General features: G+C 39.8%; 1 protein-coding gene and 1 long non-coding RNA gene across 3 annotated transcripts; both read left to right on the forward strand.

Moving 5' to 3' along the window:
- The first annotated feature begins 2,389 nt into the window (after positions 1-2,389).
- Positions 2,390-6,273, forward strand: LOC143885604 (uncharacterized). 2 transcript variants are annotated; one of them, XR_013253510.1, is made up of 3 exons: positions 2,390-2,536; positions 3,882-4,201; positions 5,966-6,273. It is a non-coding gene; the product is annotated as an uncharacterized LOC143885604 (long non-coding RNA). The 2 variants fall into 2 exon arrangements; XR_013253511.1 differs by lacking the exon at positions 2,390-2,536 and adding an exon at positions 3,667-3,691.
- Positions 6,274-16,070: 9,797 nt separating this feature from the next.
- On the forward strand, positions 16,071-20,389 carry LOC143875874 (putative disease resistance protein At4g27220). Its single transcript, XM_077377462.1, has 2 exons — positions 16,071-19,678; positions 19,772-20,389. Exon 1 carries the CDS (start codon positions 16,338-16,340, stop codon positions 19,674-19,676), a length of 3,339 nt encoding a protein of 1,112 aa, XP_077233577.1. The 5' UTR covers positions 16,071-16,337; the 3' UTR covers positions 19,677-19,678; positions 19,772-20,389.
- Positions 20,390-22,181: the final 1,792 nt, after the last annotated feature.

Raw genomic sequence — 22,181 nt, forward strand, 5'->3', positions numbered from 1 at the left:
TATGGGTGTTAACGGATCCACTTTTGATTGGATCCACCTATTTCTTAGTCACGATCTATTCAAATCCCTTATCAGTCAGATCGGATTCTGGATTCAGAGTGCTCTTCGCGCTGTCTATTGGAGTGTCCTAGTAGGTACTACATACGTCGTAGTATACACGAAGTTAGAATTTTCAATCTGCTGTTAGTGTGTGTATGTAATCAGATAAATTGATCTTTTATCTATGACTAATCTAAACTTCTAAATAAGTAAAATAATGTTGGTAAACAATAAAACTAATCTAAATTATGACCGAATGATGAACAGAGAGTGTATTCATGACATCATATCGTCACTCATTCTCTAACAGTGTGTCAATTATATTGCGTCGTAATACATATATGATAAACAAATAAAAAATGTAAGGAAATAATGGCATCTGACCTTGAAACAAGATATTAAACTGAAATCTTAGAAGAGGTAAGACAGTGTTCAATACGGCTTGGTAAGACATAACGCCTTTTTTCTATCTCTTTAAGCTAACCAAGCTCCATTTATTAAGTTCAAATTTAACTAGGATTAATATCAAAGGCTTTAGAATTAAATTTTCATAAGTCAACCAATTCACCTTCCTCTTGGTTGTCCACTTGGGATTCATACCTCAAATTGCAGAGCTTTGATCTTTCGAGGATTTCCGCTTCGGTTCCTTAGCGCGATCTAACTAGAAACACGTCGGAGAAGGTTAGGAAAACCTTTATTGGCCCAACTTCTTCTTTGGTAGTTTTCCGACTAGACTTCGAATCAAATTCTAGTTGTCTCCGGCGAACTCCAAACTCCTTGAATTCACAAAGTGAGGGATTCCCCACTTTTTCGAGAATTTTGAGCAGGAATCTCTTCCCCCCAAATGCATTGGCTAGGGGCCTTTTTATCATGATTTTTAAATGGCTAAATATATCACGATCTTACATGATTTTTAAAGGTGGAATCTTTTAAATATTGTATTGATATTGGCACTGCCATGTTTTGATAATTTCACAAACACATCTTGTCTTTTATTATCTAAACAGCTATTGAAGTTTATTAAGTTCCCTAAACCAAGATGGGCCCACGGTAGATCAATTAACATACGCGATTAGGTGGAGAAACCAACTTCAGTAATTCAAAAAAGAGATAACAAACCAAGTGGGATGTTTTTTTTTTTTAAAAAAAAAAAGGACGACGTGGAAGGTTTAAATTGAGAGACTATATAATTCGGGTTGCGACCCGGGTCGGGCTTCGGAACTCAACCCTAACTGTTAAATCATATCTCGTTGGGTTGGGTCTAATTTTTTATGTGAAAACTTGAGATTCATAAACCCAACCCTATCCAAGATAGAGATTGTAGAAAACAGTATATCCTCAGTCCAATAATCTATAAATAGGAAACTATTTTTTCACATCTCTATAAATAGGAAACTATTTTTTCACATCACAAACATCAATGAAAAATTTTATATCAATATATTAAAAAATAATTTGTCATGTTATTCAAGAGATATTTAAGAGAGTCATAGTACAGCTATATGAGATAGGTTGGGTTTTGTGTTTCTACTTTTTTTCTCTTTACACCTGACCTGAGCGGACGCGACCCTACTTGAGCAGACCCGACCTATGATTTCTAAACCCGACCCATGTTATTTTTGGGTCGGGCAAGGTCAAAAACAGGGTTTCTTTTGGAAAATAAAGACAAAGAATTGACGGTCAATTTTTTCAATTCCACAGCTTTCCTTGATTTTTTTTTGTCAGAAAACGCGCTCGCTTCCTTGCCTTTTGCGCATGTGTCTTAAGTGTCTTAAGTCTTAACATGGGATTTCGTTGGGATTTGCTAGGGTCCATTGCAAAAGGCGTTTCGTTGAAAGTCTGTTGCATGAGAGAACAGCCACATAGGCTCACTTTTCAACAGATTTTGTCATTATTCATGAAGTGGCTGCTCTCTCATGCAACAGACATTCCGCAAAATGCCTTTTGCACTGGACCCTAGCAAACGTTTCTTTTAGGGTATTTACCAGCGTGCAGAAGGCATTTCGTGGATGGCCTGTTGCATGTCAGAGCAGCCACATGGGTTCACTTTTCAGCAGATTTTGTCTTCATTCACGAGGTGGCTGCTCAGACATGCAACCATGGTTTTAAATTTCGGTTTCTGTACCGGTTTAGGACCTCAATGAAATTGAAATTTCGACCGAAATAAAATACCATTTCGGGTATATGTGATTTAGGTGTCGGTATCGAAATTTAAAACCATGCATGCAACCGGACATCCGCAAAATGCCTTCTGCCATGGACGCTAGCAAATCCTTCCTTTGGATAGGATTATTTTTCTCTCTTTTTTTTTTTCTTTATTCCGCACGCTCTCTTTCCCGTGTGGGAAACGGCAGCCACTTCAAAGTCACAAAAACGAAAAAGTCTGTTTCGCGCCTCAATGTTTGAACGAGAATAAGAGAAAAAGAAAGTCTAGGATTTGAGAGCTTCTATAAATACCATTTCTTAGTGTCTTCTTTTGCATTCTTCATCAAACAAGGTAATTTGCTGAAACCTATTCTTTGTTTTACTTTTGTCCATAACTCGTTGTTAGGTTTTTTCCATTAGTTTTGATGATTTTAGGGGCCATTTGGATACACGGATTTTATAATTCAGGATTGTAAAACCCTGGATTTTAGTTTGTAAGCCAAAACCCAGATTTTATAAGCTAAAATCTGGATTTTAGATTGTGAAATCCAGATTTTAGCTTATTAAATCTGGGTTTGGTTTACAAAATGCAGGTTTTAACTTTTAAAATCCAAGATTTTACAATCCTAGATTATAAAATCCTTGTATCCAAACTGCCCCTTACTGAGTTTTCTCACAGATCTCGTTTTCCTTGGTTTCTTTGTTTATCGATTATGTTAATTACATCCTTAGGATTTTTTTTTTCTGTTTCTTATCTGATTTTCGGTTAGTCCAGTTTATTCTGAGATTGCTTTGTTTCTTTGTAGCAAATTTAATTTGAATTTTTCGGACAAAGAGATTTGATTTTAGATTTTTTTTCTTAATAAATAAAAATCTAACAATGACCAAAGGGTGGGATGTACGAAAATGGGAAAGGAGACCTGTATTCAATGAATAGTCTCAAATTTAGTTCGAATTTCTTTGAACAAATTGATTTGATTTCTTGGTTTCTTTGTCACAACTAGGTTTTGTTCTCTATTTGCATATATACAGGGATTTGTTAGCATTGGTAGCTTTCTATCAGAAAATTTCTTATGACCATTCAATATATCAGATAATTCCTCATGTCGTCGAATATATTTTTGGCTAATTTCATTTTATTTGAATTGGTAGCTTCTCTTTTGGCGGAATTTTTGTTTTGTTGATATATTTTTAACTTTTTTTTTTTGAATGGTTGATATATATTTAACTTTGATCCATGTAGACGAACTTGTTAAAGTATAAAAGATAAATAACTCCTTTCTCCAACAGCTTAAGCTTTTGGAGAAGTTGGTAAGTTAACATGGTATCAGAGCCAAGGTCTCGAGTTCAAACCTTCCGGATAGTAAAAATCAACATGCGATGGTCGGCCCAAAGTGGGACCACATGTGCCACGTGTTTGCCAAGTGGGCCACACGTGCGGGGGAGTGTTAAAGTATAAAAGATAAATAACGCCTTTCTCCAATAGCTTAAGCTTTTGGAGAAGTTGGTAAGTTAAGATTAGACATAGTCAATTTGAGCCGGGTAGATTCTTTCACATTCTTCATGAAAATTTTCTAAAAGATTCATTAGCCGACTCTAACTAGTTTGGGGCAAAGGCTTAGTTGAGTTGAGTTGATATATTTTTAACTTTGTTCTCTTGAAATTCTGCACATCTTTGACATTATCACTTCTTCCAGTCCCAGGCTCCAAGCTAGAAATAAAGGAAAAACAATCTGTGCTCCAACCATGGCCTCTTTCCTGCGTTCATCTCTCTTTCTCCTCTTCATCGTCTTCGCCCTGTGCTCCACTTTACCGACAAATGGCGCTATTGACAATCTCTGCCCCGGGTCAACAGATCCACAATTTTGCCCCATCAACTGCTTCCGCCCCGATCCTGTCTGCGGTGTTGACGGCATTACCTACTGGTGTGGCTGCCCTGATGCCATCTGCTCTGGCACTCCTGTCGTAAAATTGGGGAGCTGCTAAGTCGGCAATGGCGGTAACTATCGTCTATCAGGTCAGGCTTTTACTTGAATTGCATCATCTGGTTCATCTTTCTTGGGTTTCTCTTCTTTTCTGACCATTTATGATGGGAGATTTTTTATATCTGTTACGTTCATTGATACTTGTTATGTACAGTAATTTACTGTTTTCCTTCTCTTTGTTGTGTTTCTTTGTTTTTCCCTCTTTGATTGCCTTTCCTGCTTTGGGTTGGGATTGTGTTCATTTCTGTACCGAAGAGGGGATTTTATGGCTTATTGTTTCGATCATTTTTTGAATAATACAATTTGATTCTTTCATTATGTTTCGTTCACCTTGAATGGAAAACTCGTATGGTTCTGTTTAGAAAAAATTACTTAAAATATCTGCTAATTTCCCAGGAAAATAGTATTTTTACAAAATTTGGTTTTTTGTGACTACTGAGCTAATGAATTTCAAAATTTATTTATCTAAGCATGTACATGTTCACATCGGCCATTGAGATTCATCATGACATAGACTGTGTTTTGTGGAAATGATAAATGAACAATTGCTTTGTACTATGATTAAAGTTCATATGGCATGTTTGTACTTGTAGCCTAGTGATATGATTGACCATGCATGGGGGGCGATAGTAGCTATGAGTAGGGTGACCTTTGAGTCATCCATGGGGTGGCAACCCAAAAGCCAATTTTGATGGTAGGCGCAACCGTCGAATTGTCAAATGCTCATCTTCGCTGGGTCTAGTGCCCTCAGGGTGATATCACGGTATCACGTGCCGTAATCAAGACCTGTACAACCAACCGACCATAGACGCGCCTTGGGCAGTGGGGGTGTAAGGCAATGGGTTATCCATAGGGAAACCATGATTACCTGGGTTAAACCCGTCTAGCCAATATGCACAAAGACTTGGATAGACTACCCATTGTGGTGAGCCGTAGGTGGGTGGTTAGTCGGGGTGCAACTCAGGCGGGTTGGGTTCGGGTTGAGGCCAACCCGACCAACCATTTACTCAACCATGGCCCGACCCGACCCGAGTTCCAACCCGACGAGGTTCAACCCGACCTGACCCGAGCAGCCCTTTTTGCCAACCCGAACCTAAGCCAACCCGAGTTCAACCCGACCCAACCCGAGATTTTAAGCTTAAAAACTTAAAAAATTATTAAAAATTTCGGGTTGAACTTGGGTCGGGTTGCCCAAGCCCTCAACCCGAACCTAACCCGAACTCAACCCGGGTTGAGAAAACCCAACCTGAACCTGAACCCGAACCCGACTTGAACTCAACCCAACACGAGTTTTTTCCGGGTTGAACCCGCCCGAGTTACGCCCCTAGTGGTTAGTGTCTTGGCAGGTGGGGCACCACACCCCTCCGCTAAGCTCACCTAGCATAAGTTGACTTACATATTGATGCACATGTTGATACATATGTTGATTCGCATGATGAGATACATATTGGTGCACATTATGAGATGATTTCCTTAGTACCATGAATGCTGTAGACGTTTTGGTATATTTGGGCATGTTGGTATCATACATCTGTTATAATATCAAACTCAACCCATGATTTCTCATACAATACTGCAGCATGTTATAATCTACGTCTTAGAAATTTGGCTTTAAAGGATTAAATTGCTTTTATCTAACTTATGCTGCTTTATGCATGATTTCCAGATTCTTAAATATATACAGGGAAAAGAATTGTAATGCTTTAAATTATGAATCCTATCTTCTTGTGATGTTTGGAAATTATGCCTACGGAGTTTCTTGATGTTGAGACTCATGCCTATATAAACAATTACAGGTCCGGCATATGATGAGGCGGGCCAAACGGGGAAGCTTAGAGTACGAGTGCAGTGTTTGTGGGAGTGGCCACATAGCCTTGACGGGTGGCCCATCTTATTTTATCTTTATTTCAGTCTGTCCTGTTTAGTACTCTTGTTAAACTCTTTAAAATTTAATATTGGTGGTTTGCAATAATCCTCATGAAGAGGAGTTTATTATGCACGTTAATAATGGATTTGATTTTAAATCAATGTAATATGAGTTCTTGGCTATAATTTGTGTAAAAAAAATTGTAATTTTATGCAGGTTATTTCTTCTCTTTGTAGCGATCCGGTTTTGGATTCCGAGTCGTTTCATTCGCATTAATATGTCTTCCTTAGAAGATAAACTTTTATTAAAGAAAAAAAACAAATTCAAGGCAAAGAGAGGTGGGTTACTGTGAACAAATCAATGTAGTGGCTACTCTATTCAAGACCTTGTTAGGAAGTGTGAAGTGTGAAGTGATCATCTTGGTTAGGGAGGGGAAGGAGAAAATGAAATCTATGTGGACCTCTTCACCTCCAAATTTCCATAAGCTTAATTTTGGCAGATCCTCTTTGGGGAATTCGGGCTCGACAAGGGTGGAGGGTTGTTCACGAATATTTGGGTAGAGTTGTGCTGTCTTTCTCTGGTTTGATCGGGTTGGGCAAGTCAAATGAAATGAAGCCATTTGACTGCTCTCAAACTCTTCAACAATGACTGTGTAGGGAGCCTATGTGTGGAGGGAGATTCTTTGGATGCTATTTAGTGGGCAAATTGATGAGATTAGAATACATAATTGATGAGATTTTGGAAGATATTAGGAGATAACCTCCTTGTATAAAGAAAAAAAAAATACAAATTTACATCAGAAGGGCAGAGGTTGTCCTGTATAGAAGATATCCCTACAAATAGCCAACCCCCTGTCTTAACAAGATTTGTACAGGAAACAATTTTGCTGTCTTATGTTCCAAGAAGTGCTAATGAGACAGCTGACTCCCTAGCTAAGAGTGGAGTTCGTAGGGATTCCTCTTCCTAGGGCAATCACCCCTTGTCTTGCCAAGTAATTTTTTCTTACTTTTTAAAAAATGATAAGTTGCTAGTAAGCACAAATGAAAGTTGAAAATGTAAAGAGTGATTAAGTATTTACAATATGAAAAACAACAATTGAAAAGCATGAGCTATTTTTCAAATGCCCATTTTCAAGGAGAAATTATCATTTGTTTAAGATGGTGTATCGATTTTAAAGTTAATGCTAACATAAAGAGAAACAAGACCAGTGTCACGGACCTTTGGTTTGGGATTGAGGTCCGTGCGGCACTTGCGTTGCCTCACAACAAGCAAGTAAGCCTAGCAAAGTTATGAGAATCAAACCTACAAAACAAACACAAATGGAGTGCTAAGTTTCCAAACACACGCAAAGCAATAGGGCATGTGAGTAGACAAATGTTAAGCTTTATTGATGATTCTAGAACAAGTTACAATAGGATTATGCCAAAAGGTCTACAACTCCTAAGGGTCCCCGATCACCCGTTGACTAGAATGGAATCCCTGCTAAGATATGCACTAGTAATGCACCACTCGATGGCCAACCAAGATCTCAGGGTAAAGAGCTTTAGCAACCAACCCACTTAGCGGCGAGTGGCGACCAAAGGTGCTATAAACAACAACTTTTCAAGACGCAACGAGACGAGCTACGTTTGGATTTTAATACCAACTACGTCCTCACTACAACATGTACATAGGCATGAGTCTTACATATTACATTGATAGACCAAGTCACGGGTCATAGGCCATGCGAACAGCGCTGGACGAAATGGCCACGTGACACCAGGCTGGTTACAAATGGCTTCTAATAAATAAAGGGATACTTATCAGTCAATAAAAATAAATAAATGGATACACTATTGTGGAACTTTACCCATATGGTAAATATAACTAGTATAAAAACAGTTTTAATCATGGGAAATGTTATCAGCACTACTGTATTTTGATTATCGCACTCCTCACTTTATTAAAAGTATGGTATGGCCTGCACCATAGGATGATCCAAACCGTCCAGTAGATGGGCCATAACCTAAATAGGTTGTGCCCCAAAAATCATTTCCTTAGGTTGATCCTAACCCTAGATCTATAGAGAGTTAGGATCAACCCTCTAACATTCAGATCTTGGGAACACTCATCAACGGGATTCTTCATTCATCAGTCGACCTGTACAGATCCATTAAATTCTCCAATAATTGTACGTTCACTTGATACGAAGAAAGATCCATTCCGACCACAAGAAGATGAAGAAGAATTTCTTGGACCGTCAGTTCCATATCTTAGTGCCATTGGTGCGCTTAAGCATCTTGCAAATTGCACAAGGCCTAATATTGCATTTTTAGTCAATCTATTAGCAAGATTTAGTTCGGCACCAACTAAAAGGCATTGGAATGGAATCAAACACATACTTCGCTATCTCCTTGGAACTATTGATATGGGTTTGTTTTATTCAAGGGAGACAAAATCACAATTGCTAGAGTATGCAGATGCAGGATATTTGTCTGATCCATAAACACAAACAGGGTATGTATTTAAATATAATGATATGGCTATGTCATGGAGATCAATGAAACAAACACTTAGAGCCACATCTTCAAACCATTCTGAGATACTTGCAATTCATGAAACAAGTCGGAAATACTGCTATAATATACGAAGACAATGCTGCGTGTATTGCACAATTCAGGGAAGGTTATATCAAAGGTGATAGAACAAAACATATTTCACCAAAGTTCTTCTATGCGCATGAACTTCAAGAAGGAGATTTCAGTATTCCGTTTCACTGAAAATCTAGTTGATTTATTCACAAAGGCACTTCACAAAGCACTATTTGAGCATCTGAGATACAAAATCGGAATCCATCAATTCAAAGATCTTCCCGGATAAAGCATCTCAACTTAAAAGGAACTATTTTTCAAGGGGCGACTGTACCCTTTTTCCTTCACTAAACTGTACCCTTTTTCCTTCACTATGGTTTTTATCCCACTGGGATTTTCCTAGCAAGGTTTTAACGAGGCAGTCTAAATGGTTCCATTTCTTTGTATGATGGTCATCCTAGGGGGAGTGTTATAAATTAGATGGCCATTAATGGCCATTAATGTTGTAACAATTAGGTGTCCATTAATGGCCAAGTCAAGTGTATGACCATTGTATCATTAATTCCTCCCCTATAAAAGGGGGTATTGTTGATGAAATGATACGATCAACTCTCTCTCTCTCTCTCTCTCTCTCTCTCTCTCTCTCTCTCTCTCTCTCTCTCTCTCTCTCTCTCTCTCTCTCAATTCTAGGTAGATTTTAACAGTAGTAACTTATTATATAGAAATTGGGTGAAACTCTTAGATTTTAGTGGATGGTTTTAAACCAAAAGAAGCTAATGAAATTGATTCAGACATAACCAATGTTATTTAGTTAAACGAAATTTCATAGATAGATTACTTTATTTAAAGCTAAATTAGATATATAGAAAAGTGGACCTTCAGAACAAATAAAATGATTTTTACCACTGGTATAAGTCAACTTATCCTCCGGTAAAAGCTATAGCGGTGGTTTACCAGTGGTCAAATCTCCGCCATTTAAAGACAAAAAATATTGTCGGTAAATCATTTACTGGCGGATAATACTGTCTACCAGTAAATGTTAATATTTAGCAGTGGTCACGACCGTTAGTAATTTTCATTATCTGGCATATGTAAAGTATATATATAGAGGAAAGTGTTTCTACTCGGCCGAGTAGAAAAGCTTATTTACTCCTCCCTTTAAAAAGTACAGTGGGCCCACACATTGTGGATGATCCAAAGCATTCATTTGATAGGTCTTAACATAGATAGGGTGTGCCCAAAAAATCAGCACCAAAGGGTCATCCTAGCCCTTCGTTTTGTTGGGCCTTGTAGAAACAGAGGAAAGTGTTTCTACTCGGCCGAGTAGAAAAGCTTATCTACTCCTCCCTTTAAAAAGTACAGTGGGCCCACACATTGTGGATGATCCAAAGCATTCATTTGATAGGTCTTATCATAGATAGGGTGTGCCCAAAAAATCAGCACCAAAGGGTCATCCTAGCCCTTCGTTTTGTTGGGCCTTGTAGAAACAGAATGGACGCATCTTACGCATCTTACACAGTGCGTCCATTCTGTTTCTACAAGGCCCAACAAAACGAAGGGCTAGGATGACCCTTTGGTGCTGATTTTTTGGGCACACCCTATCTATGTTAAGACCTATCAAATGAATGCTTTGGATCATCCACAATGTGTGGGCCCACTGTACTTTTTAAAGGGAGGAGTAGATAAGCTTTTCTACTCGGCCGAGTAGAAACACTTTCCTCATATATATATATATATATATATATATATATATATATATATATATATATATATATATATATATATATATATATCAACATAATTTTTTGAAAAGGATTGATTGGTGGTACTTTATATATATATGAAAAGGATTAATTGGTGGTACTTTATATATATATATATATATATATATATATATAAGAAAATAAAGTATGTGCAGCTGCACAGATAAGCTATTTGTGCATGGGTATATAAGACATCCCTATTGGTTCATTACGTGAGGATCCAAATCATTCATTTGGAAGGCCCTTCCATGAATAGGGTGTGTACAAAAAATCAGCCCTATAGGATCATCCTAACCCTGTATATATGGAATATTAAATATCACAAAAAATGGGTACAAAGATGGTTACCTGTAAACCTTAACAAATATATCAACAAACATACCACATCACATATATATAATGTACTGATTTTTTGAATATCATTTCAATATAAAGATGACTACTCCCAAACACCCCACTTGCATTATTTGTTTGCATGCTTTAGCAAATTAAAATCAACGAAATCAAATCCATCCACCAAACAAGTAAGCATACACAAAAGTATGCAATGGTACCAACTTTCACATTGGAAAAATATAAATAAGAGGGCCTTTATTTTAACTACAAGACCAAATTGAGCAACACAATGCACTTTTGGGATCAAAGCCGTCCATTTGATGGGCCACAACGTAAATAGGTTGTGCCCCCAAAATCATTTCCACAGGATGATCCTAGCCCTCCGATCTACAGAGGTTTCACTGTAGACGGAGGGCTAGGATCATCCTGTGGAGATGATTTTTTTTAGACACGACCTATTTACGATGTGGCCCATCAAATGGACAGTTTGGATATTATTAGAAATTTCGTCGGATTTCGGCCAAAATTCCGAAATTTGAAACCATGATTGAGAGCATTTGAAGGGGGAAATGATATATTCTCCCCCTTTTTTCCATTATCACTTCCCCATTTTTGGACACATATTTAGGAGCGGATGAAAGGATTTTGGCGAAGATTAGTGATTGCAGATCTCAATTCATTCTTCAATCTCTTTTTCCCCTGGTGGGGCTCTCAAAGGTACAATTATTGGTTTTAATTGCTCGTGCCAAAGGTGGAGATATCAATTCATGTTCCCTTTCTTTTTTTCTTGGTGGGGCTCTCAAAGGAACAATTATTGCCTTTAACAGCTGTGTGGATTTGAAAAGTGGGGCCTCTCAAGGGTACAATTATAGCTAGGGGTGGCAATGGTTCGGTTTCGGTTCGGTTCGACCCCCAAACCCAACCGAACCAAAATTTGAATCGGTTTTGGTTTGGTAAAAGTGAACTAAAACTGAATTTTCGGTTCATTTCCGCCAATTTTGCCACCCCTTACTCATAATAATTGGAAATATTCGGTTTCAATTCGGTTTGATCCCCAAACCGAACCGAACCGAAATTTGAATCGGTTTGATTTAACCAAACTGAGACCGAATTTTCGGTTCGGTTTCGGCTCGGTTCCAGTTCGGTTCGGCCAATTTTGCCACCCCTAATTATAGCTTTGGTAGTGATATATTCGTCCCCTTTTATTACCCGGCCCACTCCCCTTTTGTGTATTTATTAGGGCATTGATATCCCCCCCCCCCCCCCCCCTCTGATGGATATTTCCCTCCTCTTTAACAGATATGCTGGGATATACAAAGGGGTGGAGGAGCCACCGTTAACTTCAAATGGCTTCAAAGCTAACGTTTTCTCTGTGTGTGTGTGTGGAGAGGGGGGGATCACTGCCCATTTATTATCTTTATGACTACTATTTTCAATAACAGAAGGGGTACCCCGGGAAGAAAAGGGGGCGAATATATCATTTGTATTCTTACCTTTGACGGTCAATTGAAGAGTTAGCACATTTTTTGTTCAATAGCTGATATCAACCACCATTCTTTTCTTTTCACAGTATCTTCGAGCGTGAAGGAGGTGGGATACAAACATGTTGCTTATGGTTTCATAAAATCTTAATTTAACTTTCAGCTATTTGAGGCTTACTTATTATAAATTCAGAGAAATCATAAGAACAGCATGTTTAGTCCAAGTAAGGAAGTGCCGTACATTTGCATGGGCTATGGTATCCTTTTGCAACAAAGAGTGGTGATAATTTCACCCCCTTCCTGGACAAATTCACCCCATTTTCACCTTTTAATAGGCTGTGAAGCCTCTCTCTCTCTCTCTCTCACACACACACACACTTTCAACACAACTTCTTAGTGGGGCCTAACAAATATTTTAGGTCTTTGAATAGGTAGGCCCCACTGTATTATTAAAAAACACTTGGGCCCACCTTATTTGAAGACACAAACTATTCATTTGTTAGGCCCCACTGTAAATAGGCCTTGCCGTTAAAATAATCTCCATAGGAAGATCCTAACCCTATGATCTATACGCGGAAAGCACCATATAACAGATTGAAGCGTTAAGATCATCCCATGGAGATGATTTCTTAAAGGGAAAAAACCCAGATGAATAGTTTGGATCTTTGAACAAGGTAAGCTCCAATGAATTTTCTAATAAATACTCATTATATGGTGCTCCTACATAAGTGCACATATTTTTATTTTTATTTTAAATCACTGGGTCCCATTTCATGTTCTCTTTTATTTTCGGTGGGGCTCTCAAAGCTACTATTATTGCGTTTAACAGCTCAGTGGATGTGAAGCGAGGTACAATTATTGCGAAGGGCGAGATAGATTCGCCCCCCTGTTTAAGTGTTTATTGCCTGTGTCATGGACTCATGGCTTTTGTGACTGCTCTTTTTATCTTTTTGCACTAGAAGGGGGTGGCCCAGGAGGGAAAAGGGGCAACTATATTATTAGTATTGCTTTTGACAGCTCAGTCACGCTCGCTTTTTTTCCCAGGTGAGGTCGTTCAAGGTACTCTTGTTGCTTTTGACGATTTTTTATACGGTGTCCGTAAATCCGGTATTTTTTCAAAAAGTACTGTACAGACTACACTATAGGATGATCCAAACCGTCCATCTGATGGGCCACAACGTAAATATGTTTTACCCGAAAAATCATTTCTATAGGATGATCCCAACCCTCCGATCTTAAAAGAAATGCATATTATGGAAACCTCATAGATCGGAGGGCTACGATCATCCTTTGGAAATGAGTTTTGGGGTACATCCTACTTACGTGTTGATCCATCATGTGGACGGTTTGGATCATCCTATGATGTGGTCCGTACAATACTTTTTGAAAAATACGGGACTATAAGGGCTTACACGGGTATAAAATCTCGTCTAATCATGTGCCTTTGTTTTTCAGGCAAATTATAGCTGTTTTTTTCTTCAAAAAGTACGGAACGATCCACATCATAACATGATCTAAACCGTCCGTTTGTTGAGCCACAACGATTGTGCCACAAATATCATTTCCACAAGGATAATCCTAACCCTCCAATCTTCATAACGACATTCCTTACTTTATTAACCACTTTCCATTTCTTCGAATGTAGAGCATTTGTAGGGGAAATGATATTGTTAGGTCTAAAATTGGTAACAGGTTATGGTAGGGCCGGAAGGGCTGATATGGCAAGCCACAGCTGAAGGGCTAATGGAGTCCTGCGCTGCACAAGGGCATAGACAAGGATACAAAGGGTCAGAAGACCAACCCGGAGTGATGCTCCGGACAGGCGCTTCGACACTCAAGTCAGTATGAGCAGGAGTGCAGAGCAATGTCAGAGCAAAGAGCTTAGGGTTTTGATCTCAGATCCCTCACCTTAGCAGGGCCCGCATCTCCCTTGGGGTCGGGGTAGGGTCTGAGCGGTCCGAGCGAGTCGGACTTTGCTCCCCTACCGCCCCGACCTCTATCTGCGAGGCCAGTCGCTCGCTTCTTCCTTCGTGGGGGGCCGTAGCCCGGGTCGTCCGGGAGGTTGGCACATGCTTTCTGGTCTTCCCTACCATTGCTTGAGTGAGGTTCCGAACAGCTTTTTGTTCCAGGGTCCCACGGATGGCGCCAAATCTGTTAGGTCTAAAACTGGTAACAGGTTATGGTAGGGCCGGAAGGGCTGATCTGGCAAGCCACAGCTGAAGGGCTAATGGAGTCCTGCGCTGCACAAGGGCACAGACAAGAATACAAAGGGTCAGAAGACCAACCCGGAGTGGTGCTCCGGACGGGCGCTTTGACACTCAAGTCAGTATGAGCAGGAGTGCAGAGCAATGTCAGAGCAAAGAGCTTAGGGTTTTGATCTCAGATCCCTCACCTTAGCACAAGTGAAGGCTATTTATAGTGATCCTGAGCCACCTGTCCAGGACAGGTGGTAGCCCCTGTATGGACCAGGTTTCATACCTAGGAGGGGCAGGTGGAAGTCCCCGATTGGTCCAGACGTCATACCTAGCAGGGACAGGTGTTGGCTTTGCAGTGGTCCCTGTAAGGGCCACGTGTCAACAGCCGATTGGTTGCAGATTTTGGACCCCATCAGATATATTCTCCCGCTTTTCTTCCCTGGACGCCCTTCTAGATTAAAAATGTAATCATAAATGCACAAAATGGGGGTGGCCCGGGAACAAAAGGGGCTAATATATCATTTCCCCATTTTTAGACACGAGATTTTATATGCTGTGGGGCCTTATGAACCCTATTTTTCATAAGGTAGGGTAGGCCCACTCCACAGGATGAGCCAAACTGTCCATACGTAAATAGGTTGTGCCCCAAAAATCCTTTCCACGGGATGATCCTATCCTAATCCTCCAATCTATGGAAGTTTTGAAAATGTGCAGTTCCCCCATAGATTACATGAGTTAGGATCATCCCATGGAAATGATTTTGGGGGCACAGCCTATTTATGTTGTGGCCCAACTAATGGATGGTTTGGATCATCCTATGGAGTGGGCCATACCGTACATTTCGGAAAAAAAATACTGGTTTTATACGGCCACACAACATATAAAATCTCTTGAGACACTATATCTATACTTAGAATCGGATGAAAGGAGTTTTTGCGAAGATAAATACCCAGGTGAGTGCAGATCTCAATTCATTCATTCTATTAACTACACTCATCCAAATAGAGCCGGTGCAGATCCCAATTCATTCAAGGGCCTGTTTGGATACCTCATGCATTTGTATTTTAATTTGGATTTGAGTTTTAGGTACAAACTACATCAATCATCTTAATGATCATGTTTTAAGAGAGAGAGGGAGGGAGGGAGGAAGGTCTCGCTGCAGCTGGAGTATCGTCGAGGAGCAGCGACGGTGAAGGAAGTTGCCACAAATATTAATTTCCAAATAATGTCTCGCAGAACAGATTTCAAAATCGGAATCTTTTGCACTGTCGTTGCTGATTTGGAAATCTAAAGGATCTGATCCAGTTCAAAATATGAACTAAATCCAAATCTTAATCTTGTGGGTATCCAAACGTGGCCTCATTGCATTTCTTTTTTCAGTGTGGGGGCTCTCAAAGGTACAACTATTGATTTTAAAAGCTCTTTCAAGAGGTGGAGATATCAATTCATGTTCTCCTTTTCTTTCTTGGTGTGGCCCACAAAGGAACAATTATTGCCTTTAACAGCTGAGTGTGGATGTGAAAAGTGCCCCCCCCCCCTCAAAGCTAAAATTATTGCTTTTGGAGTGTTCCCCTTTTATTCTCGGGGACTACTCCTTTTACACTAAAAGGGGTACCCCATAAAGAAAAGGGAGGAGAATATATCATTTCCATTCTTACTTTTTGACTATCAATTGAAGAGTAACAAAACTTTCATTTCATTCAATATCTGAGATCAACCACTATTCTCTATCTTTTGCACATTATTATCTTGCGAGCTACCTAGCCTGTGTCCTTGTGAAGCTGGTATTCTTTGCTCTGTTGCTTTGAATCGGTTCTGAATTATTTCTTTTCCTCAGAGATCTACTTGCTACTATTCCTTCCACCATTAATTTACTCTTTGCTATCTACCCTCGTTTCTCTGCATCTCTCTACATCGTTTGGTTCTTTCATTTGTCTCCCACTTAAGCACATAGCCATGGATTTTTTTCCTACACTTATAGAGCTAGGAAAGTGTGCATTCATTCCAATTAAGCAGCACACTGGCTATCTTGTTCATTACAAACTGAATGTTGAGAATCTCAAACTCGAAGTGGATAAGTTGGGGGTGAAGAGAGGCGATGTACAAGATTTAGTAGATGATGCATTGAGGAGCAGAGGAGAAGAAATGAGAGGTGAAGTGCGAGATTGGTTAAATGACGTAGATGGCATTAAAGAAGACGTAGAGAGATTGGAGGATAGAGTGAAAGAGAATAAGAGATGTTTCGATTTGGGATCGCGTTATTCTCTAGGCAAAGAAGCAAAGAAGAAGATGGCTGATGCTGAGGAGATGCTAAAACAAGAAGAGAAATTCAATCCGCCGCGGGTATCAAATCCTCGCCTTCCTACAAGCATTGAAAACTTGCAGGCGGGAGAATATGAGGCTTGTGCATCCACAAAATCCGCTCTGGAGCAGGAGGTGATCGATGCATTAAAAGACGAGAATATCAACATCATCGGGGTATACGGGATGGGAGGCGTTGGCAAGACGAACCTAGTGGAAAAAGTGGGAAATGACGCTAAGAGTGAAAAGCTGTTTGATGAGGTTGTAATGGTGACTATTTCTCAGAACCAAGACTTGGAAAAGATACAAGGTGAACTTGCCGAGAAATTAGGCATGAAACTTGAAGAAAAAAATATAGAGGTAAGAGCAGGTCGGTTGTTCCAGAGATTAGGAGCGGGTCTATTGAAGAGAATAATAAGCAAGCAACATACAAAAGAGAATGTTGAAGTTGGGGTTGGGGCTGTAGGGTCACAGGTTCGATCCCAAAAACAAGTAAAAAAGAATGTTAAACGAAGAGCAGGCCAGTTGTCGGATGGATTAAAGCAAGAGAAGAAGATACTCATAATCTTAGACGATATGTGGAAAAAATTGGAGTTAACTAAGGTAGGAATCCACTGCGGACGTAGCCATAAGGGCTGCCAAATTATAATTACAACACGAAACAAAGATGTATGTTCCAAGATGAAGTGCCAGAAAATGATCGAAGTCCAAATCTTATCCGAACAGGATTCATGGAATCTTTTCAGTGAGAAAGCCGGCGTCGTTGAAACTGATGAATTGAAGAGTGTGGCAAAGGAAGTTGCTAAAGAATGTAAGGGTTTGCCTTTGGCAATCGTCACAATTGCAGGGGCATTAAAAGGCAAGGCCCTTCCTGTTTGGAGAAATGCATTGACAGAATTACGAGATTCTTCTTCAAAGAACATAGACGATGTGGATGAAGAGCTATACTCTCGTCTGGAGCTGAGTTACAAATACATAGAAAGTGAGGAAGCCAAATCATGCTTCTTGTTTTGTTGTCTCTTTCCTGAAGATTATGATATCGATGTACGTTACTTGATGAGATACTTGCTGGGAGAGAGGGTTTTCAATGTAGAAAACTTGGAAAAAGCGCGGGATAGAACAATAACTTTGGTTAACAAACTTAAAGATTCGTGCTTGCTGTTAAACGGTTGTGGAGAAGATTATGTAAAAATGCATGATGTCCTTAGAGATATGGCCATAAGGATCGCATCAGGAGAGCCGGGGTTTCTGGTTAAAGCTGGAAAAGTATTGAAAGAGTGGCCAGAAAAGTTGGAACAATGCAAGAGGCTTTCACTGATGAAAAGCTCAGTTACTGTGCTCCCTGAACAGCCAATATTCCCACATCTCCAAACCTTATTACTACAACAAAATGACGCTTTGAAGCAATTCCCAAATGATTTTTTCGAAGGGAAGAATGAACTCCGAGTTTTGGATCTAAGTGAGATCGGTATTTCATCACTACCACCATCATTGCCATGCTTATCCAACCTCAAGACTCTGTGTTTAGATGGATGCGGGAGTTTAAATGACATATCTCAACTTAAAGGATTGGTGAATCTCGAAATCCTTAGCCTGCGAGGAACTAGCATTGAAGAACTACCAAAAGAAATAGGGGATTTTGCCAATCTGAAGAGTTTGGATCTTGCAGGCACTCGTAGACTTAAAAGGGTACCACGCAATGTGATATCAAAGCTGAGTAAATTAGAAGAATTATATATGCAAAATAGCTCTTGTTCATGGGAGGTGAGCGGTAGCAGCCGTGATAATGCTAGCTTTGATGAGATGGCATCTTTGCCTCGGTTGACCGTTCTATACATTCATGTTGCAAACTTCAAATGTTTCTCTCTAGACTTCTCTGGCCCTTGGGAGAATCTAAAGAAATTTGGTATCTCTAGCCAGCGGGATGGAGAATTGTGGGGTGCTGATGGGAATTATATGGATATTAAGATGATGTGGCACCCAATTTGTAAGTGGGTAAAGGTATTATTGGGAAAAAGCAAAGATATTGTCTTGGAGGGGGTTCGCACTGCACACCTCCTAGATGATGAAGGTGGTGGTTTCAAGGACTTGAAGAGCCTCAATCTCAGCTATTGCCATGAAATAGAACACATCACCGTTCCACCAAATGCTTTTAGTAAATTGCAAAGATTGATCATCTTTAGCATGGATAAGTTGGAGGAAGTGTTTCACTATGAGGAGGGGATTATAGAAGAGGGCCATCCTACACTGAAAGAAATTAAATTACAATTTCTACCCAGCCTGATGAGTTTATGTAAGGGGGCCATACCACCAAATGGAACCCTCCACAATGTAAAGAGCCTAGAGATGCAGCATTGTAACAACTTGAGGTGTCTCTTCTCCCCCATTCTTGCACGGAGCCTTCAACAATTGGAGAAACTTGATATTAGATTCTGCTTCAAAATGGAGAAAATAATATCGGATGAGGAGGTGATGGTGGCGAGTACGAGCGCACAGAGTTCCTCCTCCAAATCTTCTTTGCCACCTGCTTTACCCTTCCAGAACCTACGAGTACTAGTCATCGAATACTGTCGCAGGTTAAAGAATCTCCTGTCGTGGAACTTAGCACGAGGCCTTCAACACCTGGAGTATCTCCATCTATCTTTTTGTGATGAAATAGAGGAGATAATAAGTGTGGAGGAAGAGGAAGAGGAATTGGTAGGGGTGCACATGGAGGAACTAATGCTGCGTCGATTAGAGAAAATAAAATTAGTGGGACTCCCAAGGCTTAGGAGTGTCTTCTACCGTCACAATAGCAGAGGAGGGTCTCATGTATCTCTCAATTTCCCTTCCTTGCAATCTATTACTGTATATCGATGCCGGAATTTAAAGAGGCTTCCAGTAGGGCCTCAACTTAAAAGCATTGAAGGAGAAAAACTATGGTTTAAAGGGCTGGAGTGGGAGGACAAAAGCATCATACCACACCTCAATACTATTTTTCATCCCCGCGAGTGATGGTAACTACATTATCAGTATGAGAGAAATTTCATTTCATTTCCATTCTTATCATCTAATGATATGTCATACCTTTTGAATTCCCTTCCTTGCAGGTGGGTACAGGAGGATGATTTTACAAAGCGATCTAACCCATTAATCGCTTTGTAAAGTAGATCTGTTGATCATCTCCGTCCATGGCTCCTCCATGTCATCTACTCTCGCCTCCAACCAGAAGGTGATGCTGATGCAAGCTTCCTTTCAGGAATAAGTTCTTCAGTGCTTTGTTACAAGTCGTATTTTAGTCATTTTTAATGGGGTTTTCTGCATTTAATATAGGCTACTGATATTTGCACTCCCATGTTTTAATAATTGCACAAACTCAGCTTTTCTTTTCTTTTTAAATTGGCTTATCAGAGTTTTTTGGGGACTTGTAATAAACTTTGTTAGCTGTTTAAGTAATAAAAGACAAGATGAGTTAGTGCAATTATCAAAACATGGTAGTGCTAACATCAGTAGCCTTAATATATTGTTTGGTCTATCTGGAATGTGATTAAAGTATCAACAGTTTTCATGTTTTCAGAGACAAGGGATTGGGACTGTGTTGTATTGTAAACAGGGATTTGAGCTTAAGGAATGGGGGAAAACTGGATTATTACTTATTGTCTGTTGTAATGTATGCTCTCTGAAACTCAATGAGTTGTTATTATAGAGTTCACTTCTTGTTCATCTAACCGCCATGGGACTGATGTGGTTCTGAATTTGAATCAAGACAATCTTATATTGTACAGTAGAAGAAAATGATCAACTGAATTCATTTTCTTTGTGAGATTTAACTATGTTTGTTATATCTTCGCATATGCATCAACTGAATTCATTGATGAAATGGAGAATCATCTCAATATTGTCTGGTTTAATTTTCTCACTATCATGCAAAACTCGTTTAACTCGGTTTGATGACCATCATCTGGTTTTGGAGGGCAACCAATGAGATCAAGTGGGGAGCTAGGCGTAGAGCCCAAGGCGGTTCTGTCCGATTGTTAATGATATTGAAAGCTTATTACTTATCAAGAGATATGGGTTTCTCTTTGTTTCACATTATCAGGGAAGCTAACAATCTTATTGATTCATTGGCTAAAGCCAGTGTTAGCAAAGACCCCCTCCTGTACTGTAATGTTCTCCTCTTCTGCTTGTTGAAATAAGGTGTTATCTTGCTCAAAACTAGAATTTCTAGATGGACAAGTTTGTAAGAAAGTCTCTCTGTTTTGTATTGCTCAAAAAAACCTTTTGAAATAGTAATATAGTTAAAATTCCTTTAGGCTACGTTTGGATACCTCGTGTTTTTGTATTTTGATTTGGGTTCTGGATACAAAATACATCAATCATCCTCATGCGCGCGCGAGAGAGAGAGAGAGAGAGAGAGAGAGAGATCTTGATGTTTTAATTAAGATAACTGAAGGGTAAACTGTGGCTATTATTATATACACGGGTTTTAAATGCGGCGATTATGTGGACTCCAGGTGTGTGCGCTTTCGAGTGAGTTCCCAGACCGAACACAGATAAAGATCTCATGGATAAGAGAGTGCCAAGGGAGAGAGAAAGGCCCATGACGAAAGATGAGATATCCAAGAGCAGGGGAACTATAGCATAGATATATATCTTGTAGGGCCCTAGCTAAGCCCAGTTTGGCTAAAAAAAGCAATAAAATGGAACAGAAATAGACCCATATTTTTAATCCATGATTCTGGAAAGAGCTTAGCTTTAGAAACTCCAAGAACTTGGAATACGTTACTCATGAAAGAGGCCCTTCAGACAATGGCAGCTAGGGGTGTAAACGAGCCGAGCCGAGCCGAGCTTGGCCAGGCTCGCGAGCCTTACCGAGCTCAGGTTATATTATGTTCACACCCCTCATCTTCCCTAGACAGCCCTACTAGTGTAATTTGACTACTTTTTTTACACTATGGGGGGTGGTCCTAGTAACAAATGGGGTTCCAAAAATGAAGTGACATATTTTGCCCCCCCCTTTCACTCCATGGACAACCCTTTTACTCTATATATTAATATATAATATATATATTTAAATATATTAAATTCTTAACGAGCCGAGCCGAGCCTGCCTAACTCAGGCTCGGCTCGTTAAGGATTCGAGCCGAGCTCGAGCGAGCTTCCGAGCCCGAGCCAAAATTGACACCCTTAATGGCAGCTTATCCCAAGAACTTGGGAATCACTGCTTCGAACAATGGCAGAGATTCAAAGCTAGGTTGTCTGAGAGATGAATGAAATGACAAAGAACTTCATAGAAGAGAAGAAAGAAAACCAATTGTTTGCGAAATGATGCTGTAATTGAAACAGGAATAAGAGTGCAATGATGGTGTGAAAACAGGGATAACGATGTTATTGTAAAAGAAGTGATATATTCGCCCACTTTCTTACCCGGGCCAACCTCTAGTGTATTCATGGCTATTCTGTCTAGTTTCTACACTAGAAGGGATGGGCTAGGGGAAGAAAATGAGGAAACAATATCAA

This window comes from Tasmannia lanceolata, unplaced genomic scaffold (genome assembly GCF_043159265.1).
Source record: "Tasmannia lanceolata isolate RefF3 unplaced genomic scaffold, GAP_Taslan_0.1 ptg000002l, whole genome shotgun sequence".
NCBI lineage: Eukaryota > Viridiplantae > Streptophyta > Magnoliopsida > Canellales > Winteraceae > Tasmannia > Tasmannia lanceolata.

What these genes read in the sequence shown, in the direction of transcription:
- LOC143875874 (XM_077377462.1), top strand. Translation starts at nt 16,338, where the DNA reads ATGGATTTTTTTCCTACACTTATAGAGCTAGGAAAGTGTGCATTCATT.